The sequence below is a fragment of the Callionymus lyra genome, chromosome 11, assembly GCF_982586985.1.
Source record: "Callionymus lyra chromosome 11, fCalLyr1.hap1.1, whole genome shotgun sequence".
Taxonomy (NCBI): Eukaryota; Metazoa; Chordata; class Actinopteri; order Syngnathiformes; family Callionymidae; genus Callionymus; species Callionymus lyra.
In genome coordinates, this window is record NC_141828.1 from 16,916,159 (window position 1) to 16,942,493 (window position 26,335).

A 26,335-nucleotide genomic window follows, 5' to 3' on the forward strand; every position below is an offset into this window, starting at 1 on the left:
CATGCTTCATCTGCTTCTCTGCTCACTGATGACAGTGTTGAGAGGATGACTGTCATCATCCATGATGGACAGTAGTTTGTTCAATGATCTCCTCTCAGCAACTGTCACCAGTGAGTCCAGCTTCATGCCAACCACAGAGCCAGCCTTTCTGATCAATCTGTCCAACCTGTTGACCCTCCTCCTGGATACATTCCCACCCCAACACACCACAGCATAGAACAGGACACTGGCCACCACAGACTGGTAGAACATGCAGAGGAGTTTCTTGCAGATGTTAAATGATCGAAGTCTCCTCAGAAAGTACAGTCTACTCTGAACTTTCTTATATACATGGTCTGTGTTGCAGGACCAGTCCAGTTTACTGTCCAGCCACACACAGAGGTACTTATAGTTATCTTATGGTACTTATCGACTATCATATGTATATGTATGTATATATTGTTCCCTGTTGTGATTAAGTTTGAACGCTCTGAATTACAGTTTCAGTTTTGAATATGGGGTGGTACATTTAATCTTACTAGTGATGGGGCCTCATGAAACAGCGCATGAGGTATTATACTACAGTGTCTTCATTTTGAAAGGCCACTAGATGGCACACTAGGCTTTCGCTCTAATCCACTGATTCACTAAAACCTGGCATCATTTTCAAATTTAGATGGTAGTATCATTACACAGTTTCTTCACTACACAGCTGCATCCTGGGGCCCCCAATACTATATCAATAGTGTCAACCATCCAGACTAAGATTACTAATAGTCCTTTTATTATATATAGCACTTGGGGCATAATTTGATTTAATCGAGGAGGAGATTGATAACTGTAACCTTCCATTTTGCCCTGTCAGTCATTGACTATTAAGAATTGCGATTGGCATTGGATCTGACATGCTTTTAAAATTGGCCACTTTTGTGAGCGAGTACGACACCCGCCTGAAGGCGATGTTATTCATCATAGTTTATAATGATTCATGAATCATTTCACCTGTCTTTTATTATTTCATCAGGCGTGAAATTGCACAAAGGAAAAGTCCAATTTAATCTCAATTAAAAACAAGTTCATACTTTAATTATTGTGTTTATTATTTATAGAACATCAGTTTGTATTATTATCTCCATCGCCAGAACCTTTAAACAGATGAATGCACGACATGTTTTAAATAATAATGACTATGTTATTATGACTACACAGGTTCTCTTACGTCAAGCGGCCTTTGTTAGCGCGACATCATTTGATGCCTTCACTTGAGCGACGAAGCCCGGAATTTTGGGAACCGAAATCTAACACCAAACAATAAATGAAAATATGTTGCTAAACGACTCCGCTTTTAAGTATATACACTTAAAGAAAGACACGGGAAATAAAACGAAGGTATCCATTTATTTATTTAAGCAACACGAGACGTCGTTTTTTCCAATCCTTATACAAATAACAAAACAAGCAAAAGTGCTGAATCGATTTTCTCTAAAAAAAAAGAAAAAAGAAATAGTGTCGCACTTGTACTGTGTGACGTAGTATTTCACCTGCGACTCAAAACACCAACTCATACTTTCCACGATTTTAGTTCCTCGCTGTACTTTCCCAATCGCTATTCACATTTCCCACCGACGTGAACGCAGCAGGTGTCAGAGCAGGTTCCACATCCTTTATTGTGTTGTCCTGCCTCTGTGACGTCAGGCGCCTGTGTTCATCCCCGCACTTGTATTTGTATTTATTATTATTATTATTATTATCTTGTCAGGGTTGTTTGGTTCTTCACTATGCTCCAGTCGCTGGCCAGCAGCTCGTGTTTCCGTCTGATCCAGAACCATCGCTCGACGTGGTTCTTCGTGTCGCTGCTGCTCGGGTATGTCCTGTACCTGGTGTTCGGCGCGGTGGTCTTCTCCTCGGTGGAGCTGCCCTACGAGGACGCGCTCCGGCAGGAGCTGCGGGCGATGAAGAAGCAGTTCCTGCTGGAGAACGACTGTCTCACCGAGGAGCGACTCGAACGCTTCCTGGAGAAGGCGCTCGACGCCAGCAGCTACGGCGTGTCGGTGCTGAAGAACGCGTCCTCCAACTGGAACTGGGACTTCACCTCGTCCCTGTTCTTCGCCAGCACCGTGCTCTCCACCACAGGTGAGTCCGGCTGAGGCCTCTGCTGGAACCACGACTAAATATCAAGCTGGATTGTAAAAATAATACAGGTTTTACAGCACAATAAAGCATCGTAAATGTAAATAGAAAGGAAAAGTAATTCAAGATTAAATAAAATACATACTATTTATCATTCCTATGACGATATTAATGTAGTTCTTAACTGGGGGGCCTCAAGTTCTTTATTCAGGTGGCCCCCATGAAATGACAGTGGAAAATATCTGAAAAAATAAAGGTAAGGTAAGGTAAAACTTTATTGATCCCTCAGGAGGTCTCCTTCGGGAAATTGTTTTTTTTCCAATAGCCAATACATACAGCAATTTTTTATAAAAAATAAATCAAAAACAAAATAAGGACAAGAACATAAAGAGAAAGAACCAGATGACACAATCTAAGTCTAAACATGGTATTTATAATATCCAACTATAATATACTTTAAACTTATTGTAAGTAAGTCATACATATTTATAGAGGGCTTTTTTTTAGACCAGTATCACAAAGCGCTTAAACAATCAAAATAATACTCAATAAAATACATACTATTTATATTTCCTATGACGATATTAATGTAGTGCTTACTGGGGGGCCTCAAGTTCTTTATTCAAGTGGCCCCCATGAAATGACAGTGGAAAATATCTGAAAAAATCTGAAAAAATATCAAATATCAAAATAAAATAAGAACAAGAACATAAAGAGAAAGAACCAGATGACACAATCTAAGTCTAAACATGGTATTTATAATATCCAACTATAATAAACGTATTGTAAGTAAGTCATTTATATTTATAGAGTGCTTTTTATTTAGACCAGGATTCACAAAGCGCTTAAACAATCCAAATAATACTCAATAAAATACATACTTAAAAGGTCAAGATAACACAGAGAATAACACGGAATCAAGGAAAAGCCTGCATGAATAAAAATGTCTTAAGATGTTTTATGAAGGATTGTCTATTTATTTAAGGTCCAAATGTTTCTTGAGTCCCCTTTCTGTTTTATTGTTTGTTATATTATAATAATAATAATAATAATAATAATAATAATAATAATATCTATTTATATAGCACCTTTCTAGACCAGGGTCACAAAGCGCTTTGACAGCCATTCACACATACTGATGGGAGTAGGCTATATAAGTTTTATTTATCAGAAACAGAAACTTGAATTGCCAGTGTTGTAACCACAGCATAGTGGTGGCAGTATAGAATACAAGAAGGAAGTAAGATAACACACAAGAAAGTGACAGAAAAAAACAAACTAAACATGAATTAACCCTTTTTAATGAAAGTGCAAAAGAATCATGATCAGAAAACCTTTGTTGCCATTGTTGTAAACACAATACTGGAGTTATTGTGGTGGCAACATAGAATTACATATAGATAATGAAACTAATAATTTAAAATAAATAATATATCCCTGCAATAAAACAATAGTTTTATATTGCCTCAATATTTTGTTAAATTCTTCAATATATTATTCAGATATTTACAAATTTTATTGAAAAAAGGTATGATTCATCTATAACTAAAATGTTATTATTAAGTCATGATGAGTAATGAAACATATGTGACTTTTTATTCACCTTTATTTTTATTTATAGGATTCCATTTTTTTTATTTTGTCCATACTTATTCTTATTTAGTACTTTGGTCTTTTGGTTTGACGACCCACTACAATATCTTTGCTATCACTTTTCTAAGCAGATGTTTAGAGTCATTGTTACTAGTTTGTGTTTTAACTTTGGTGTACTTATCCACAAAACTTGGTTTTGGTTTCAAATTTTGAATTTTCTTATAATAAATCAGTGGCGCTATAAATGAAAAAAAAAAGAGGAAGTGGAGATAAGAAGGGGAAGTGTTATATGAAAGTGAGGAAAACACCATCACTTCTGCACCCGAAGAAGAGCCATTCGCGATTTGCATCTTTTAGAACCTCTGGCCTCTTTATAACCAAAGAAAACATTTGTCCTACAAACAAAAAAGTGTGTGGCCAACCCAATGTGTGAAGGGATCATCAAGAGCCCCAGAGCACTACATTTAAATCGCTAAAGATGTTTTTATAGTTGCGAAGACTCAAGGCGAAAAATATTGAGCCATTTAAAATGCATAATGAAATAAAATACTTCCTGCTTGATATAACTGTTTGTCAAAAGTTATCATTTTAATCAGCTTTTTAGATTGTCACAGTTCATTGATATCATTTGTCTTCGGATCAATAATCAAATACAATATTTATCAGTGGAAAAAAAATGTCAATAGTATCTTGCAATGTAAAAAAAACCTGAATTCTATGTTGATATTAAGGATTTAGCAAATGGAAAGTTATTTGTACATGTTCCTGCTGTTTTCTCTCAGTTTTAACCTCCAGAAACGTATGATCTGTCCAGCATATTATGCTGAGTTTAATATAGCATCAAAGATATTGTAGCATTAGGCCATTTCTCGACATATAAGGTCATTTTGAATTCTTTACAAAAAGGACTTTTGCACACTTTAATTGTCCAATGTTGTGTATTTGGCTGTTTTTCGTCTCATATTGCACTAAAAAAAAAAAAAAATGGGACAAAAGCTCAGGTTTCAACAGGTTATGTAAAGTAGTGTAATTTAGAACACAACAGAAAAGTACTGTTTAACCCCATTTTTCCATCAGTCAGATCCACATTGTATTAGGACCATATTCTTGATACTGCAATTATATATACAGGGATAAAAGAGAAAGTACTCAAAGAAAAACGTCCATTCTGTCTTGCTGCTCAAAAGAATGTTGACACAGTGACTAATATAATGTGCAGCATTAGTTTTAAACTACTCTTGTTGTTGTTTAATTGTAAAACTTAAGTACACAAGGTAGAAATCAACGTGCACCCCACTGCACCCCACTGACATATTACTGTTATTAGTTATCTGAGTTAATAAATTCAAAATAAATATTTCTTGAAGGACGGATTTTCTCTTTAAGCCTGATTTCGGACACATTTATTTTATGCTGAGTTAAAGTTAAATACCATGTATTTTTATGTAGCAATCTAATGATTTTAATGCTCTATATTCACTGTGTGCACCAGGAAATAGGGTTAATGCTCTCCCTCTTTTTTTTTTTATTGCTTTATCTTATCTAATTCTTACCAGGCCCAGTTAAGTCAACTGATCATAAATAGCTTGTGTAGTGACACACATATATATCTCTTCATGAAGTACTTTAGTAGTTTGAGTTCATTCAAAGTTTAATCTGGCAGTTAAGACTCTAACATGATATTCAATTTAGCAACCTTGTTTGACGAACAAACAAGCAGACACTGAATAAATGAAGGTTTTTTGGATAGGATTCTTGAAAGAAACTGAGCAAACAAAAAAAATATCTCGCGGCAACAGTCTTCGAATCAACAGAGAGCAAAGTCGGTATCTTTTGAACGTTCATACTTTGTCTGTCAGACAATTTAAAGAACTTTACTCCGAGTCGGCAGCCAGTTATCAGTGAGGTTTCAACATACACAGATGAGTACGATAACTTGAACCGTCGAGCTGCGTGTTTTTCTCCGTGTCTCAACGCTAATGATAAGATCAGATTCTTTTGGTTTGACTTTTTCAAAGGTTTTTTCTTGACTAACCCTCGCTGTTCAAATTTGTTATCCGCCGCTTTACAATGAATCGTGTCAAAGTTTCAATTGGTATTATTATTAATCAAGTACTAAGTTAATAAGTTACTTCAAAGGTGTCTCACATATCATGCAAAACAGATGATCTTAAAAAGGAAAATACCAAAAAGTAAAGAAAACTGGGAATAAATCATTTTATTAGATTAAATAGTGTTTAAAAGTCAAATAACTTTCACCCTTTTATTATAGTAATGCATTACAAATAAACAAACACATTTAAAAACGATATCTAGCGATAGAGTGGTAAAAAAAAATGAAGGTACACTTGCTCTTCCTTTCAAAATGTTGGATCATGAGGCCAAGAAGATATCAGACACAAACATAGATTAAAGACATTGATTTTACAACTTTAATGTCACTTATACATGTATAATTTTGTATTTTAGGTACTGTATATCCAGATTTCATTTTTTATATTAGGATTTATAATCCTACCACTTCTTTGATTTTAAGTCTTTTATTTTCAGCTATTTCAATCTTTTAAATGAGTTTCCTCAGGAAGTTGTCTTACTCACGAGAAAAGGGATGTTTTTAATTTACACATACTTGCTGGAAAGTCCCAGCATTCTTGTTAGTAACATCAACCCGTGGAATGTGAATGAGGAAGAAAAATATTACTTGTAGTATGACAAGTCCGGGACCAGGAAGAGCATCGATTTAAAATGTTTGTCTTGTATAAATGATTTAGGGTGAACCGGTTTCGTTTTATTTCCTAGGTTACGGCCACACGGCTCCACTGTCGGACCTTGGCAAAGCCTTCTGCATCATCTACTCGGTGATCGGCATCCCGTTCACCCTCCTCTTCCTCACCGCTGTGGTGCAAAGGATCATGGTCTACTGCACCCACAGGCCCATCATGTACTTCCACACTCACTGGGGCTTTTCCAAACCTCTGGTCGCCATCGTCCACGCCTCCCTCCTAGCCATGTCCGCCGTGGCCTTTTTCTTCCTCATCCCCGGGGCCATCTTCTCGTCGCTGGAGGACAACTGGAACTTTTTGGAGTCGTTCTACTTCTGCTTCATTTCCCTCAGCACCATCGGCCTGGGCGACTACGTGCCCGGAGAGTCCGCCAACCAGAAATTTAGGGAGCTCTACAAAGTCGGAATCACGGGTGAGTTTCAGATGGTCTTCTTCAAGAATGCGTTCACACTGTGCTTAACAATTGAGGTCAATTCCACCAAGAATAATAACTCCTAAGTATGTTTTTATTGCTTTTTTTATCTGGTTCCAACTCGATTGTCAATGATTGTGCTGAGCCAAGGCAACGCTAACCTTGTTAGCTTGGCAGTGGGTTGTCAATATTGGAAGAAAGTTGCTTCATAACAATGTTATTTTTCTCTCCTCTGGCTGAAATTATGACCTTATGTAAACATGTTCTCTTTCTAATAACCACATAAAAACATCGAGCATCATCAGGTCTTTCTAGACAACAATCTAATAAAAGCAAAATTAAATTGTAAACTGAACTAGCATTATCCATCATAGTATTATTAGTAAGGAGTCTCATGTGGATTTAAATAACATTAGTACAAAGGCTTCCATGTTTATTCCAATTTTTACAATTTACACTTGTTGCTTCTCCTCGCCCCAGCCAGTTGTCCATGTTAGTTCCACCCTGCCTGCACTCTCTTCTTAACCTCTTTTATCATATAATGTTCTCTAAATTGACTACGTTTTTTTATTCCTTTCTCCGGTGCAACTGATCCCGTAGTCAAAAAAAGAAGTTTCAGTGCATTGAAAGTTAAGCTTAACATAATGCTGAATTATTTGGTGCCCTGGGGTTATTTGTCGACAACAAGATGCTGTTTGTTTTTCACTCTTTTTTGCGAGTTTTACTCTTTAAATAGTACCTCGACATGTCAAGACGAGACGAGACTCAGGCAATGTCATGTCATGTCAGGATAACTTAATAATCTGGTTATTTAAAAAAAAAAAAGAAGTATTAAATACATTATATGATAATAATAATGGCCTAATTAAGTATTAAAATAAGATTAATACCAGGTTTAATTGCATAAAATCTTCAATATTTGTATTTTATTTGTAAATGCAAAAATTAAATGTTTTATTTTATAGACATTTTATTCAAATTTAATACATAAAAGAACTATGATTAAAAATAAAAACATGAATGGAAAGTGACCCCTAAAAAGTAATTTTATATATTTGTAATGTCTATTTTCCGCATGTTACCATAAAAACATGTTGCAATATTAGGTGTATCCATATTTTCTAGTTCTAATAAATTAGTAAATTAGTCAAAGCAGATCAGAAAATGGTGAGAGAAATTTCCTTTAAAAGCGCTATACAAACACAATACACATAAAAATTACTTACTTACTTACTTTAGTATTCATTTACGAACTTAGAGGGAGATCTAGTAAGCTGTTTCATGATGCCTCATTAACACTACTGAAGACTATTTACTACTTAAATTATGACTAATAAGTCAACCACAGACACTACAATTTAAACAACTGTAGTTTCATCTATCGCAACAAATACCACTCTGATGAGTACTCAAGTCAACTCACAACAAATACAAAAACTGTACACACTTCACTCAAACATAGGTATTAATGGTATTGAGTAATATGAAGATGTTTACATTAACACAGACTCATGCTTATAAATGGTTTCATTGTTAAATTCATTAATTTAATGAATAGAATTCCTGTAGATTCCTGTAGTCGGCTACAATTAAAAAGGCACGGATCGTGAGATTCTTCTGTGTTGTGGATATGCATTCATGTTTGTGTAACGCTTCGCTGAAATGCCGAAACACCTGCCTTGCGTGGGTGTGTACGTCACGCATCCTGACACATAATCAAAGCTTGTAAAAATAATGTAGTCAGTGCCAATAGAGGGACCGAACAAAAACGTCTTCGAGTGTTTAATGCCATGTTTGCACATTGGACTTTCTGTTGACTTATGCGATCAGCTGTTCCATTTCTTTTCCCAGAATAAATACAGGCAATGCAAACAAAGTCACACCCTTAAAAATAATAAAAATGTAGCTTTGATACTTGGGTGATTAATGTTTGGATAATACGGGCAAATTCATCTGTCTTATCGATGCATTAATAAATATTAATTGCAGTATTTAAGACAGGACTGGACAGTGTGTGAAACACAATGTATATTAATATACGTTTAGAGATGTAATTGTAAAAAATAAAAAATAAAAGCTAAGAAACGAAGATTATGAATTTCAAATATAAGATATAGATAGATCATTTTTCCAGCCAGCACACAGCAATACAGAACAAGAACAACGTTTCTAAGATAAAGAACATAGATCAGAGAACAGACAACAAAGACAAAGGATACAAAGATTAACATAGAATATCATCATCTCTCTGCGCCACTTCTGCCCCCAAACTCAGAATTAAACAGTCTAATAGCACGAAGAATGAATGAGTCCCTGAGTCTATTAGTGTTGCATCATGGGAAGGAGAATTTTGTGCGCTTTGCTATATCTGCTATATAGAGACTTCAGGTAACCTTAAAACTGAGGTTAAGGAAAATTTGATGGTAATTATACACCATTGAATACATTTTTTTTGTATTTCTGAACGTTTTTGGCCCTTCTTTTTTGATAGAGTTGGTCACCCCTGACGTAAAGTCACATTTGTGGTTATTGCAAACACTTTCTATGAACGTGTTGAACTAAAAAACATGTTCATGGAACATTATTATGCATTTATAAGGTTCATGGATGTCGCTATAAAGGCTTATAATCGTGTTTGTCTTCTTATTACAAGCATTATGTTATGTGATATACTGAAGGCATCAATTAACTATGCCGAGAAGATATTTCTTTTAGTTTCTCATGGGACTATTTTTGGCCAAACACGCCAAACATTTTCAGCTTTTTTAATATGATAGTGTGTCTTTATATTGTTTTTTCCATCACCATGTTACAGTTGTGTCGTTTGTATGATTAAACGAACACCGCCCTCTAGTGTTCGAATACTTGCACTTGAAAGTCATGATTTCTCTCTCATTCTACAGTTTACCTGATCACGGGCCTGGTCGCCATGCTGGTGGTCCTGGAAACCTTCTGCGAGCTGCAGCAGCTGAAGCAGCTGAGGAAGATGTTCTACCTGAAGAAGGACACGGCCAACGACCAGCTGTCCATCCTGGACCACGACCACCTCGCCTTCACCACCGTCTCCGACATGTCCGTCATCCCCGCCGAGGACAAAACTCAACTTTTCATCAGTGTGACGAGCCTGTCCACTCCCAGTGACGACCCCATGCTCCAGTAGCTGAGAATGACTGGTACCACAAAAAAATGAAGGCAGGACGAAAATATAACTTTTGAAAAGTTAGGATAAAAACATTTTTAAAAGTAAAAAGTCCTCTAAACTAAATTGCTGAGATAAATCATAATCTTTTATAATTTATTGAAGTACTTAAACAAATGACAGTACTTTTTTAATTCCTTTTAATTAAGACTGAGGTCCTTAAATTGCATTTTACTGATAAATAATCTCTGATATTTATATATGTCTCAATGCATTATGGGTATGGGCACTTGCGTAAATGCAGTATCTTAAAATAAGTCACTTGCACTTCAAGCGTAGACGTTTTAAACAAAAAATTATCCGCTCATATTCTTGATAAATAACACAGTTGTGACTTGACTGTGCGTAAAAAAAAAAGGGAATCCGTCCACATCTCATGACTTTGTCAATTTGTACATCTACAGGGACTGATTGGTGCAACTGAATACTAAAGGGAAATTTCTCTTACGATATCCTGACTGCAGATGTTACTTTAAATATTCCACCTGAGAAGGCTTGATGATTGCTGTGAGCAATATGACTGTATTTGAATGTATAAATTGTATATATTTTTTCAAGCTACATCACAAAAGAAGGGAACACACTTTAGGTACTGGTTAGCTCGTAGTTAGTGATGGGGCACGACGAAGCTTCATGAAGCACTGTCATGTCGTTTAGAGGTCAGTAGGTGGCGCCGTCAGTTTAAACATGATGTGATGTTTCATTTGAACAGTTGTTCAAAACAAAGGGAAATAGAGACCGCCATCTAGTGGAAAATAATGACACTACTTCATCAGATCCCTACTCATGATGACTAGTGAAGAAAGTTGTCGGTTGAAATCCCTGTGTGGACCCTTGAATGGAGGTCCTGGAGATCCTTTGTTATTCACTTGCATAAATGCACCTGCTATATGACGACTTATTTATCACAGATTTAAAATAAGTTCAACGACTGGTGGCTATAAATGTTTATCTTAATGAGTCGACGCATGAAGCCACGTCAGATCTTCTTGAAGCCAACCAAGAAGGGAACGGTTGCGCAACAGATGGTCGCGTGTTTACTGAAAACAGAACGTGTGAAGCACAAACACTGTATCCGTCATCTCTAATTCGATCTGTTCGAGTCAGCCACGCTACTGTTTTCTAGTAAACGCTAGATAAGAGAAACGTGTCATCCTCTCGTCACTACTGTCATTGTTTCACTGCAGTTTCTTCATGTGCAGTGTGTCTTTTTAAATGTGCCTGTGATGCCTCGGACCAACGTTATTTATTTACGCTTATTTAAGTATTTGAAAACAGCATAGAACTGAATTTGTGCAGTTTGTTTTTCGTGCTACTGTGTCAATGTAGCGAAAGCATTTCATTCATTTTAAAAATCCATGAGCTTTGTAGTATCATTGTGTCTCAAATAAAGTGGTGGTTTATTAACTGCTCCGGTTGTGTATTTTTATTGTGTTAAGGTGTTGTTAATTTGGCTTTGCTGGATGTTAAAATTGCATTAAAGGCAAGAATATTTGTTTTCTGAGCTAAAGAACATTGGAGCGAAAAAAGAAGAATAATTTATTAAAACAAACTCTATATATATATGATTAAAAAAATAAACATTTGTTGGTCTTTTTTTAATAAGTATACTGAAAAATGATTTCTGGTGATTTTATTAAATAAATTACCTCTAGAGCTTCTGATAAAGAATATAATGATTTATGCAAAAAAAACAAAACAACTTCAGGTTCTAAAATATGAGAAAAAATAGCATAAAATTAGCTTAATCCTTTCTTGTTTAATTCAACTTGACTAAAGTATGGAAATAAATGCTTTTAATATATAGAATATAGATTAATATCATTAGGTTCGCTGGTAGTAAGTATGAGTGACTTATGAATCCGTTTTTAAATGCTGCCATGACCTTGTGCCATTAAGCAACACACAAAAAAACTAATCCCGGGTTTACTTTCAAACTCTGGGATGATCAAGGTTTCATCAGATCAGGTTAGCATCAAGGAATAATGGTGCAACCAAGAACTTGTGAGGTGCAACAGAAATCCGAAGCTTAAGCCGCTTCTCAGGACGGGGTTGTTGGTGTAGTCGAGCTGAGGCAACTGCTGGCTTCTGCCCCTGAGCACTGCTTTCTGATGGTGAAGCAACTCTATTTATATCTTGCGTCGTACACACACTGGGACTGTAGCAGCACAGGAGGCCTCAAGCAGTAGCGTTTCCACTATCAACTGTTTCTGTTTGCTGCCTCTAGTCTCCAACTCTTGCAGCATACATTTTTATAATTATCCATCAAGACTATGAACACTTTCCCCTCAACATCTAACAAGTCAACTGGAGTTTTGTTCGGCATCCTCACCACAGTACCATTAGCGAGATAGTAAAATAAATATTTCATAAAAGATGCATAGGAGTGCCAAAGACAATGCACAAGACACAAGATAAAATGAACAAACATGTTTTAATTTAGAGAAACAAACAGCAGGAGTCCAACCAAAATGCAATACTAACAAGGACCACAAGATAGCAGCAAACAAATTTCGAGTCTGATCTCTTAGTCCAAGTTCCAATGTTAAATAAATCCAAACAAAATAGCAAAAATCCAGAGCAGGTTGATGACAAACCACAGGCAGAACAGTGAATGAGCTAACGCCAGTCTATGGAAAGTCCAGCGTCAAATTTACATCAGACAATGTGTTGATTAATGTAGATAAGATAAAGACATAGAAGTAATATTGGTGGGAAATTAATGTTTTTATACTTGGTAATCCATCCCATCTGTCTCTCTCCTCCCATCCAGTTGGTCACAGCAGAAGACAGGTTCTGCTCAAGGTTTCTTTCTGGGTTTTTAAAAGTTTTCACCCCGCAATGTCTATCATTGTTGATTCGCTGGCACCTGTTGGTCTCTATATAGTTTTATTTAAACTGTTAAGTGTCTTAATAAATGTACGTTTGGATATTGATATTGTTAAGATTTGATAGTTAATTAAAAAATAAATAAGAAAATGAATTAAAAACAATTATAGACATTTAAATGAATCATAATTTACTTTTAGTCCATGATTCACTTGGAGGTGTAACTTAAACTAATCTTAAATCTAATTGCTCCAGTTCATTATGGTACTTGAGTCATTGTTGAGATTATTTTGTCACCTCATTAATCCAACAACTAGGTTTTAAAAAAAACTCACTTCAGCCAAACATCGACTTCATAGTGAAAGAACAAAATCTAACGATGAGTAAAAAGATGTTGTATTTCCATGTTAAATCACAGAGGTATGAGAAAGTATATCCATGTATCTTTAGTCTTACACAAAGCCGGGCCCACACTCTGCTCCAGTTAACTGTGTCTTGCATATCATGCGAGAAAAGTGACAGGACCAGAAGGAGCGAGGCAAGGAGACGAGCAGAGGAAGATGGTAATTGGACGCCGCAGGCAAACTCTTGAGCTATTTCTCTCCTGTTCTGCAGGAAAAGTATCTGCAGCCTGTACGACTGGCCTCCCAGTTATGGTTCGTATTTCCATAAGCCACGTCTCGTTGTGAAAGAAGGAGGATTGACAAAAACAACAGCATGTTTAGGGTCTGAAAACAAGAGACTGAACATTTCTTCTCTTCTGATGTGCAGCCGAGTGAGGATCTGTTCCTCATCCTTGATGTCACGTGTTTTCAACACCCACAAGTTGACTGGTGTGTTGCAAAAACTGACACGTAAACTGGTAAAACCTAAAATAATCTTACTAGTGAACTATTGCATAACGTTTTATTATACTAGTTTACTAGTGTAGGCTAAAACATTCACTAGTTATATAGTTTAGACCAGTATGATCACTAGTTTATTACTTCATCCGTTTTTGCCCTTACTAGTGAACTAGTTTGATTCCAATATGTTTACTAGTGAAAAGTTTTATTCCAATAGCTTTACTAGTGAACCAGTTTTATACCAACCATTTTCTAGTGAACTAGTTTGATTCCAATATGTTTACTAGTGAACTAGTTGTATTCCCATATTTTTACTAGTGAACTAGTTTGATTCCAATTTGTTTACTAGTGAACTAGTTTGATTACCATATGTTTACTAATGAACTGGTTATAGTCCAATTTGTTTACTAATGAAATATTTTGATTACAACATGTTTACTAGTGAACTAGTTTGATTCCAATTTGTTTACTAGTGAACTAGTTTGATTCCAATATGTTAACTAATGAACCAGTCTTATTCCCATATGTTTACTAATGACCTAGTTATAGTCCAATATGTTTACTAATGAACTATTTTGATTACAACATGTTTACTAGTGAACTAGTTTTATTCCAATAGGTTTACTAGTGAAATAGTCTTATTCCAATTTGTTTACTAGTAAACTAGTTTTATTCCAATATGTTTACTAGTGAACTATTTGGATTCCAACATGTTTACTAGTGGACTAACAATAAGGCAGTCACTAGTTCACTAGTAAACCCTTTTGCAACAGCACTAGTTAAATACTGGTCCTCAAAGTGTATACTACAGTAGTTCACTATTGAAAGGCATAATGAGCACTAGTTAACTAGTTACAAACCCAAAACATATTTGACCAACATGACCTGAGAATTACTGGTGAAAAGGCAGCATGTTAACTTGCATACATGTTAAAGAGTAAAAAAACAGACTAACTAGATAAATAGTGTCTTTATATTGTTGTTACTAGTTGTCTAGTAAACAAATATGCTCCCCCACTAGTGAAACAGTAAAGTCAATTACGCCTAAGCTAGTGAAAACATTTGACATAAAGACCGTTACTAGTTCACTGGTTAATTATTTGATCCTCATATGTTCACAAGGGAGGTCAACTACATGGAAGTAAGTTTTATTTGTAAAGCACCTTTCACAGACCAGAGTCACAGTGTCTTATACCTTATGAGTTAACCTAATAAACCATTTTATTGAAACTAGTAAACTAGTTCAATTCAATTCAATTTTATTTAACGTGATTTTGAATCTCAAGTCATTTTACAGTTTAAGTGAGACTATTGGAGAAAAGAAAAAACAGATCCCAGTGAATTTTTTGCTTTTACTTGTAAACTAGTAACGTAAAACGGTATGACTAGTTCACTAGTGAGCTTAATTCCGGTTTGGATAGTTTAAGTGTCAGAGTTCTTGCAACCCACTAGTCAACTTGATATCAAGGATAAGTAATAAATCCTCCCTCATGTTTCCACACACAACAAGCAAAGTATAATTGCTTATAAATCGTCCCGGGTGATCACACAGTGTGACCAATTACACCAAAAGCCCTCACGGAAGCAGCTTCTTACACGGTAAGACTCGACTCCTCAGGAGATACGAGAAGCGGCTGCTGTTTCAATCTAATGAAAATATGAATGATGGAGCATCTACTGGCGGGAAGAACACAATCCCTTTTTAATAACAACTGCAATATTTGTGAGGTCCATGATAAATGATAATTTTCTTTAATAATGATTCCATTCTAGAGATTTTATCGGCCCCGACACAGCAAAACCCATTATTTTAAACGTTGTTTTTGAAGTTATCAAATAGTTATAAACATGTTTATCAATGTAATGTACAAAAAAGGCAGCTCAAGGCCAACATTAGACAAGAGATTTGTTAAGAGAGTATCCCTCTTGAAATGTGAACGCATTAAAACCACCCTCAGGTCCTCTCATCCATATTCTGCCGTGTGCTCTCCAGCTGTGTGTCAACCTTAACAATCAACGCTGCTGAATAACAAACGCAGCCTAAAGAAATCCCGCAGGATCTTCGCACCACAGGCTCGTGTTGTTGTTGTCTGAGCTTCATCAAACAGGTTTTTTTTACAAACACAGCACGGGATTAGAACGTGATGAATGATTTCATGACACTGCGAAAGATAATAATTAATAAAAAATAAAGAGGGCTAAAAAAAGAGATTTAAAAATACTTGGTAAATAATGGGATTTAATGTGCTGTATCTATTTGGCTACAGTTTCTCACACTGTATCCAGGCTGAGAGCTGCATTAAATATTGATGTGTTGGTGCAGTTCTAAGCCGGTGAAACTGGAAACAAGAGCCAAGAAATACGTAACATTTATTTCACTTTTGTGGACAGTACTTTGAAGGAGAGTCTTGTCTGTTTGTTTGAAAGAGCTGGGGCGGCCACATTGAATAATATACCAGAGTCTATTTCATTAGTAATTTATAAATGCATCGACAATAAACACTCACATTATTGTAGTACATACAAAACTAATATGAGAAGCTGATTTTATTATCTTAATATGATTGTAAAAAGAGTTCACGTATATTGAATTTTATATTTATTATCAAATACAGAGTACAGTTACTTTTAAATGGAAATAATCTATACTATTCTTAATTACATGTTCTTATTCAAGCATTTATATTGTATTGTATGCAATAAATAATACCAATAATTAATTAATTAATTAATAAATATCCAATAATATTGAAAGCAGATTTAATCATTATTAATTTATTATAATTATATGTCTTTAATGTAAAATTACATTGATCATGGGTGTTTTTGCATTATCACAGATTTGGAAATATTATTTTTTAAAGAATTGTGATAATTTTCGTCATCTTAACATTGGGACACAACTATTAAAGGAGCGGGTGTGTTGAAGAGTTATTAGTATCTCACAGTAGTAGCCACAAACCAAACTGTGACTATTGATTTGACTTTGGCTGAAGCTGCTCGATGAACTTGATCTTCTCCTCCTGAGACTTTTGACGGAAGGTTGTTGACTTGATTCCACTTTCTTTTTTCTTTTTTTTTGCTGGAGTAAGCATAGGTTCCCCTTCACAGTACGAGGTGTGGTTTGTCAGTGATCGATGCGAGACCTGTCTTCCAAAAAAAACAGTCAATGTGCTGCTCTCTGCAGTCAGGAGGTCTCAGAATGCAGATGCAATGCAGCGAGGAGACCAGAGACCTGAGACCTGCCTGGGACACTATCCTGCTCGCTCAAGGTAAGGCCGACCTCTCTATGTCTCTATTGTTACTATATATTTTATATTACACTTTTCATGAGAGAACGAGTTTGATATTCTTTCAATTTAATTTTTAATTCATCAAATTAAATTTTCCTTAAAATTGGTTTACAGTGAATATTTGTACCTTTTAATACAATAGTACACAAATTTGGTTTGGTTTATATGGTATATACCATTTTGTTTTTAACTGCAATCACAATTATAAACCGCAATCAGTCAATTATTAGTTTTTTGTTAAATGTAATTGAAATATGATCACAATTTTGAATTGAAATCAAATATTTGTTTTACTTTAATGAACCAATAATTCGCCCTAATCAAACAATTATTAACTAAAACCCATCAATTATCAACATTAATAAGAATTGTCCACTGAAACTAAGCTATTTTTAACCGAAATTGAATCATTTTGAACTGAAATCAAACAATTTTTGAACTGAAATGAAATCATTTTGAAATGAAATCAAGCAATTTTTAACCGAAATTGAATAATTTTGAAATGGAATCAAACATTTGTTAACTGAAATTGAATCATTTTGAACTGGAATCAAATAATTTTTGACCGAAATTGAATCATTTTGAACTGGAATAAAAATTACATTTAACCGAAATTGAATCATTTTGAACAAGATTCAAATCATTTTTAATAAAAAATAAATCATTTTGAACTAGAATCAAATAATTTCTAACCCAAAATAAATCATTTTGAACTGGAATCAAACAATTTTTAACCGAAATTGAATCATTTTGAACTGGAATAAAAAAAAATTGGAACTGAAATGAAATCATTTGGAATGAAATCAAGGAATTTTTAACCGAATTGAATCTTTTTGAACTGGAATCAAACATTTTTGAACTGAAATTAAATCCTTTTGAACTGAAATAAAGCAATTTTTAACCAAAATTGAATTATTTTGAACTGGAATAAAACAACTTTTAACCGAAATTGAATCATTTTGAACTAGATTCAAAACATTTTTTAATAAAAATTAAATCATTTTGAACTGTAATAAAATAATTTCTACCTAAATATATATATATCTAAATATTAGCAACATTTGTGTGATCAAAGTTCAAACATAACAATAATCAATTCTCATAATTTATTATAGTGGCTGGTTTGATCAAAGACATATTTCTGTCTCTCAGAAATAATCTTGCATAATTCACTCCATCAGCCGAGAGGACAAACATTGTTTATATCCACAGATTATGACCAATTCTCCATCTTTAAGTCAAGAAAAGCAGGCAAACATTGGATCAGGTGGAGAGATTACATTTCTGCCTTTGCTTCAGGAAAGACAGAACCAGGCAGAACTAGAAAATCGAACTATTGTCCAGCATTAGATACAGTCCGTGAATGTTAAAAGTGATCAATAAACCAAACAAGGCGATTCTAATCGAATCAATAGTAATGTGGTGGTAATAGTTCCATCTGTAGTTCAGCTCGTCCACCAGTAGATGGCGTTGGTTGACGGTTTCCACCCTCTTCGCTGCTCTTAAGTGGAGTGAGAGTTGGAGCGAGCAGGCATATGTTGGCGGGCGAGAGAAGGAGCAGGACCATGGATCTCCTCCACTGCAGGCAGGGTCTGGGATCACAGTAGCACCAGGACCGGTGGCTCTGAGGATGTACGGGGATGGAGAGGGGACAGTGTGGGACCGGGTTGCACGGCCTCACCGGGACTGCATGTGCTACCTCGGACCCCCGACCACTTTGATGCCCATGTAAGACGTTTTTTGAGACTTGATAGGGAGGTGGACTTGTTGCTCTGATGTTTTTTTTTTTATATATAATGTCGACAAATGCAGAATCCAGCTTTTATTTCTTGAATCTTATCTCGTGTCATTTTTTTAAGCTTATTTTTAAGTATAATTTGGTTTGAAAAGATGGATTTAAGACAAATTTTTACTTCCAAGAATCTATAAAAAATGGAATACCACACTACAAAGAAATAATTATAAGAAAATAAAATAAACAAATAAATAAAATTAATACAACTAAAACAGACACTAAATATTTATTTTTGTGCTCAAACCAACTCAAAATGTAACTCTTTTTGAGAGCATTGTAAAAAACAAAACGATAGTTCCATTCTCTAGTCGATAACATCAAATTGTAAATTAATTTGAATTTTAATTAAACGGTTATGTGTTTATTTTTGACATTTCTCATTTCATATCTGTAGGACTGTTGTGTGAAAGAAGTGAATATTCTGAGTGAGAAATCCTTTTAACTCATTGTGAAATTATTCTGTTAAAATATGTAAATAAGTTTTCAGGGTATAAATCAGACCTTGGCTGGGGGGCCACACACAGCCCCCTGACTCCATCTATGCGGCCCGCATGGACTTAAAATAATACTATAAAACTGGCAATTTAGAAATGTTTAATATCGGTTTCCATCAATGCTATCACTGTTATTTTCCTGAAGATCTTTGTTTGATTATCTTTTATTCAAAATTGTATTAGTCCTTTTTATGTGTTTTGGTTTTTATAATTATTGTGTTGCTTTTATATGAAATTTTAAATAGAATGTATATAAAAGAAAAATATTTTTAAGTTAATAAAATGAAATTAAAAAAGAGCGAGAACACTTGTTTTTCATTTGATGCATTTTATTTTAAATGGTAAAAATATATGAAATATGCAATGTTTTTAAAATCTTAAAATAAAATGTATTATAATAAAATGTTATTCAATCCAATTCAACCTAAGCTTCTTTTCAAACGTCCTTTTATTCATTTATTTATCTTGACATTTTTTCATCATATAAAATTCTTTATTTGTACCCTTCCTTCTTTTCGCTTGACGGCCCCTTTTAACAATCATGTGACTCCCGAGGAAATGTTGTTGCCCACCCCTGGTATAGATGATTGAACGATCACTATTTAAAAGCTTGGTAAGTTATTTATATTGTCATCAATGTTGATGGTTTGAAGCTTTAGGTTCCATGTGGAAGGTTTTAAGTACCTCGGGGTCTTGTTCACGAGTGAGGGAGAGATGAAGTTGGAATTGACAGAAAGATAGAGAGTCTTGAAGAAGGAGCTGAGACATGATGGAGTTGTGATTGAAAACAAAAAAAATGGTGGATTGAGGTTTATTGGATAGTGAAGAGCTCGGTGTTTGGGAGACTTAAAATCCAACTCCTGCTTCTCCACATTTGTAAGGCCAGTTGAGGTGTCTTGGGCTTATTTTTGTGGATAAAGCTGCCTCTGTAACCTGGCCTTGGATAAGCTGCGTAAAATGAATTAATGAAAATGTTGTTGTAGTTTTGGTGACCTCTAAGAGGTCAACATCCATAGTCATACAGTAGTGAATGAGTCATTGTGGGAAAATTGTCTCGTTTCATTTAGGACAAACCATCTAAACATATATTATGTATATAATAATATAATATATATAGATACATTTATATCAATTCCGTCCTTTACATTTTGACCCAGATAACTTTTGAATAAACAAAAGAATCTTCATTACTCCATAATGGATAAGATGCTCACCTATTTCATACCTTTATTTTAAGACATTCAATGTATTCCTGTAAAACAAAAATTCTAAAATCTCTACATTAGATATCAGAGTGTGTTTTTCATTTTGGATATTAAAATGATTAAGTTTCTAATATTTAAAATACAAAGAGTGTTATTCACCCCAGTAGGATTGAAACTAGCTAAGCTACGCTAGCAGGTATAATGTTCAATTGAAGTATTTGCTTTACTTTACTTTATTAGATCTGAAATAAAAACATTGTCAGTTTCTCTGTTATGAAAGTCAGGTTTTTTAGTTGTTTTTTTTCTTAATGGATCCAAGCAACAAAAAATAACAAATTTGTGTGGGAACTGCTTGAGACCCTGGCTCCAAAAGGATGTGAGTGTGTCATATGTTGCGATGTCACCTAAATGCATATTTGTTATAGCCAGAACATGCAAGTGTTAAGACCAAAACTGCTTGACAAGATATAATTTATAGAACGAAATTCATTAAAAAATTAAAAGGTTATATGCATGTTATAATGTAATATTAATAACTCTATGTAAGAATAAACAGTGGAATCTAAAGTATATTTGCAATAACATATAAACTTTCTTTTATTTGTTATTGCACAGAAAACAGCAGTGAAACTAGCAACGAAATTTCGTTGCTTGGCAACCGTTAAAAACACAGCAGAATGAATATATATAAAAAGTATAAATATAAATATTAATAAGTTAAATAAAATAGTGCAATATAGTATAAACAGAATAAATGAATAACGTTTTAAATATTGCATATAATAATGAATGTATAAATATTAATATAAATATTTATATATAAAAAGTTTTAAATTTCCACCATCAATTTAGCATATTTTTACATTTCTATTATGTCGATTTTATTATGTCGAAAGTCCATAAAATGGACAGTGACAAAGGTTTCATAAAATGACCCTAAAGAGATTGACACCATGTGTGTCAAATCACATTATCACAAAATAATAAATCATGGTATATGATCAGTTTCTTTGTCCAAATGCCAAACAATCATACACTTTAACTTAACTTAAAAAACAGTAAATTTCAACTTGAAGCCTTGTCTTGACTTGACTCCATCTTTACAAATCATTGGCGATGGATTAGTTTCCAGCTTCCGTCAGTGAGAAGCACAGTTACCCAGCACAACAACACCAGTCACTTTCCCTTAGTGTCTTCACACTTTTTTTTAAGGCAGGAGCAGTGGAGGATGAAGATTTGGTTACTGTACCAGCGGAGGAGCAACACGGGCCGCTGGCTGTGAAACAAGCGAGCTCTCAGATCTAATACAGTCATCTCTAGAGTTTAGGCTTCTCTAGCCAGCAGGTCTGGCTTCCTTTTTCAGCATCACCCCCCTTGTTCTCTCCTCCCAGCGGGATGCGCAAGTCGCCTGACGTGAGCCCGAGAAGGCTGTCGGACATCAGCCCGCAGCTCAGGCAGCTGAAGTACCTGGTGATAGACGAAGCCATCAAGGAGGACCTCAAGTCGTCGCGCTCGGTGGAGGACATCAATAGCGCGTCTATAGAGGAGAGAATACTGCGTATCACCGGCTACTATGGATACCAGCCCTGGAGTGCGAGTCACAAAAGTGAGTCCTGCTGCTTTTTTTTGCCTTTTTATAACTTGTTGATTTCCCGACCAGGCTGGCGGTGAATCAGAGGTAGAGGTCGCCGTGTGAAGTTCACGTTGCTACGGGTGATTCATGTTCACAGAGGGTACGCGGTGCGCAGAGGTGGGTGTGAAACAATGTTTCGGAGAGGAGTTCTGAGGTTATGCCACCACTGTAGCTATCAGTACTGAATACATTATTGCCCAACCTGTTGTGTCCTGCTGTACTTAGTTTGATGTGTGTTTCTGTTCTGGTAATGTGGGGAAGGAAGGGTGTGTTACTGTGTAAGGGTTTTGTTTTGGGTTATTGTTTTTTTTTGTGTGTGTTTAGGTTTGTTTGTTTGCACGATCTGCATTATTGTTGTCTATGTGTGTTGTGGTCATGTATTTTGTTAGGGATGGAAGTTTTTGGTATGAGTGTTGGTGTGGTATGTTTTTGATGCGTTTCAGTGTTGAGGTGGTATGTTTTTGGTGTGTATCAGCTTTGGGGTGGTATGTTTTTGGTGTGTGTCATTGTTGGGTTGGTATGATTTTGGTGTGTATGAGTGTTGGGGTGGTATGTTTTTGGTTTGATCAGTTTTGGGGTGGAATTTTTTAGGTGTCTATCATTTTTGGGGTTGTATGATTTTGGTGTGATTCAGTTTTGGGGTGGCATGTTTTTGGTGTGTATCAGTTTTGGGTTGTTATGTTTTTGGTGTGTTTCAGGATTGGGGTGTTATGTTTTTGGTCTGATTCAGTTTTGGGGTGGTATGTATTTGGCATGCATCAGTGTTGGGTTGGTATGTTTTTGGTGTCTTTCAGATTGGGGTGGTATGTTTTTGGTGTGTATCAGTTTTGAGGTGACATGTTTTTGTTGTGTATCAGTTTTGAGGTGATATGTTTTTGTTGTGTATCAGTTTTGGGGTGGTATGTTTTTGTGGTAGGAGTGTGTGTCTTTTGGTTTTGGAGTATTTGTTGTTGCTTTTGTTTTGTTTTGTGTGATTATCCTCACAATATTTTTTATTGTTTTAGTGTTTTTTTGTAAGTTGTAAATCAACTAGTAACTAGCCATCAACATAAAGTATTTTGCTGACTGGAGCCTCAGAGTACAGGCGTTGCTATGAGCCATTTGTTCTTTGAAGAAAATCTAAAACACAGCTTTCATCTTCTCTCGCGTCTGAAGAATTGCGTCACTCTTGCTGTGAATAGCACTCGCTGATGAGTCGGAGCTAGAGATTGAATATTAGGACGAATACATGCACTTCCTACCGAGACATCAGGACAAACAAGGGTTGATATTTACCTTGACTACCCTACTTGACTTTCTTTCTTAGTTACAATCCTGCAAATTGTATTTGGAATAATTGGCAGCTCCAGCAGAGACCACCGCTCACATCAGCTCCTGCTCACCGTTTCACTTTGCTCTGTTGAAATTGAAAGAGTCGACTGACAGAGAAGGAAAAATATCGGGCTGGATTGAGTTTGACAAGTCTGACTGCTGGTTTTAAATAGAAAGAAATGAGGTGAGCAGATCTGGAGGAAAATGTTCTCCACTAGGACTTAAGGATTTGAACTCATGTTGATGTAATTAATGGCTTTTATGAAGTATTAATGAAGTATTCATTTGATGAGACATTTCATGGCAGATATTATTGATGTAAAACTGATGTTGAAGGACAAACATAATACAAAAATAACAAAGATTTTTGTCATTAAGGCAGTGCCTTTAATGCTATATGCTATAAGTGTTAATGTGTGTTTGTGTGCGTGTACTTTTGTGTGTATCTGTGTTATTGTCGTCTGTGTGTTTCTGTGTTGTGTTGGTGTATTTGTTAGGGCTGAAGTTTTTGGTGTAGTATGTTTTTGGCGTGAATCAGTGTTGAGGTGGTACGTTTTTGGTGTGATTCAGTTTTGGGGTGGTATGTTTTTGGTGTTATTCAGTTTTGGGGTGGTATGTTTTTGGTGTTATTCAGTTTTGGGGTGATATGTTTTCGGTGTGATTCAGTTTTAGGGTGGTATGTTTTTGGTGTTATTCAGTTTTGGGGTGATATGTTTTTGGTGTGATTCAGTTTTGGGGTGGTATGTTTTTGGTGTGATTCAGTTTTGGGGTGGTATGTTTTTGGTGTGATTCAGTGTTGGAGGGGTGTATATGTTTCTCAAAAACAACAAGAAGTCTTATAATATATATATTTTCATGTTTTAAGACCCCAGGTGACGTCACTGAAGGTGAGCCAAGCCCTCAAGCAGGTCCTTCTTATGATTAGATTTTATTCATTTGTCAGTTAAGCTTAGTGTTGGTTTTATGAGGCCTCATGAAACAGTTGATAAGGTATCATGATACAGTGTCTTTATTTTAAAGACCACTAGATGGCACTAAGTTTGAAAAATGATGCCAGGTTCATTTTAATTAGTCAACCCATCACTAGTGGAACTTAAACTTACGAACCCATTAAGCATAATAGATGCGAAAGAATGTTCTTTTATTATTATTTTAATGCCATGGATTAAAACTCAATCACACAAGGTGTATATATATTTGAACAATTTATGTTGCGGGCCTAAGAGACAGTTATTGAACCAACTGTCTGAAACAGGAAGTGCGACGTCTGTTTTATTTATCTGAAATATAACTGTCTTTATCATCTTTTCCCAAACAAATGTATGTCCTTCAACATCAGTTTAAATGATAAAGGAAATGATTTAACTTTTTGCTTAATGTAAAGTAAAGGACACTTTAATCTGAACCGGATACTTGCTAGCTTAGCTTGCTAGCTGAAGTCGTTCAGTGAAAATGTACCACCTCGTACCTTTTATTAAAGTCCAAATTCTTTTTTTTTATTTAATAAAAACACAACAACACTTTCTAATATCCAAGAAAAACAACGTGTTTGAAGAAAATGTTCCCGTTGTTTTTCAGATGAATTGCATCAGCTTGTTATTGTCTTTTCCCTCCAACATGACTGTGACTCATCCAGTTTTTGGCAAATTGTTTTGATGGCCGAGTTGTTTGATCAGAATTTTTAAAAGCTCTCAGCGTCTGTGCCAAGACGAAGGTGTATTAGCTCTTGAAATATCTGTCCGAGAAGAAAAAAACATTTCTAAGACAACGCAAGTTTCTTTTCTTTTCTTTAGAATCCACTGGCGCCTTAGCGTCGCAGATGATGTAGCGTCAGCCTCTGGTGCGAATTTAAAGCTTCGCCAGGCGTGAAATGAGGATGGGATCTATTTTCAGCTCGTGGTTTGGTCGAGACGCACAAGACGAGCAGGTCGGTGCGACACGACGACGACTCTTGGTGAGCGTCCAGCGCTGCCACTAACAGCTGCTAGGGACGGGCGGGCGAGGTTCGCCGGAGTGCGACGGCCGACCGGCTCCTTTCAACTCAGCTGGAGTGCAGAGAAGTGGAGGAAGTGGTTATGCAGATGCGCTCGCTCGCAGAGACTCGTTGAGCTTAGCTGACAGAATTCTGTTTGAAGCCGAAAACTCATCCTACACTTCTGATATCATCTTGGGACTGAACACACACTTATTTCCACTCTGTTGCTTCCTTGTCATTTTTTTTTGCTCCCATGACAAGTACCATAATAAGAAGACTCCCGGGGAGATGTTGTCAAGTGCTCGCTTCGGCACAGAAAAATAAGAGAACTTTGCTTGTTAATATCAAGAGATAAAAACCTTGAAAACAAGGCCTTAATTGGCATTGAAATGTCTTGAATCTATTTTTTAAAGTCTTAAAATTGTGAATTCATGATGAGTAGTGATTATTATCAAAGTACCAGAATCTTTTTGCACAACTGTTTTATAATATATAAACTCAACAGTTCTTTTAACTGTAACATGTTGTAACAGAGGTTATTTTTCTTGTTAATAAAACTATTTAACTTGTTTATATGCTATATACATTTAGGGGTCTTTTTATCCTTAGTGCGATTGTAAGCTATTTAAGTTTAAGTTTTTCAATTCTTGCAAATTGCCCGGAACGTGTTGTAACATGCTATTGTCATTGTTACTGTAACCACTTAACATAGGAAAATGTTGTCACAACACGATCTGGGGCCTATAATCCATGCGTTGTGTCTTCTCGTTTGGACTATTGTAACTTGTGACTAAACAAGAAGGAGCTGTCTTGCCTGCAGTTAATACAAATATCTGCTGTGAGTATTCTGACCAGCTCT

The 26,335-nt window shown here is 35.5% G+C and overlaps 2 protein-coding genes across 2 annotated transcripts in view; both read left to right on the top strand.

The window, feature by feature from the left end:
* The first annotated feature begins 1,385 nt into the window (after nucleotides 1–1,385).
* On the top strand, nucleotides 1,386–11,508 carry kcnk1b (potassium channel, subfamily K, member 1b). The gene is made up of 3 exons (XM_087802923.1): nucleotides 1,386–2,112; nucleotides 6,502–6,897; nucleotides 9,801–11,508. Exons 1-3 carry the CDS (start codon nucleotides 1,758–1,760, stop codon nucleotides 10,055–10,057), a joined length of 1,008 nt encoding a protein of 335 aa, XP_087659049.1. The 5' UTR covers nucleotides 1,386–1,757; the 3' UTR covers nucleotides 10,058–11,508.
* A 7,132-nt stretch (nucleotides 11,509–18,640) lies between these two features.
* slc35f3b (solute carrier family 35 member F3b) overlaps nucleotides 18,641–26,335 on the top strand; it is a 79,018-nt gene continuing 71,323 nt past the window's right edge. Inside the window, exons 1-2 of the mRNA XM_087802415.1 lie at nucleotides 18,641–18,791; nucleotides 21,949–22,163. Of these exons, the coding sequence (XP_087658541.1) occupies nucleotides 18,694–18,791; nucleotides 21,949–22,163 (313 nt within the window). The 5' untranslated portion in view covers nucleotides 18,641–18,693. The remainder of the gene's footprint in view (nucleotides 18,792–21,948; nucleotides 22,164–26,335) is intronic.

Bases quoted from the DNA above. Each gene is read 5' to 3' on its own strand.
- kcnk1b (XM_087802923.1), top strand. From the start codon at position 1,758: ATGCTCCAGTCGCTGGCCAGCAGCTCGTGTTTCCGTCTGATCCAGAAC. The intron at 2,113-6,501 runs GTGAGTCCGGCT...TTTATTTCCTAG, and splicing joins CACCGTGCTCTCCACCACAG to GTTACGGCCACACGGCTCCA. The intron at 6,898-9,800 runs GTGAGTTTCAGA...CTCATTCTACAG, and splicing joins CTACAAAGTCGGAATCACGG to TTTACCTGATCACGGGCCTG.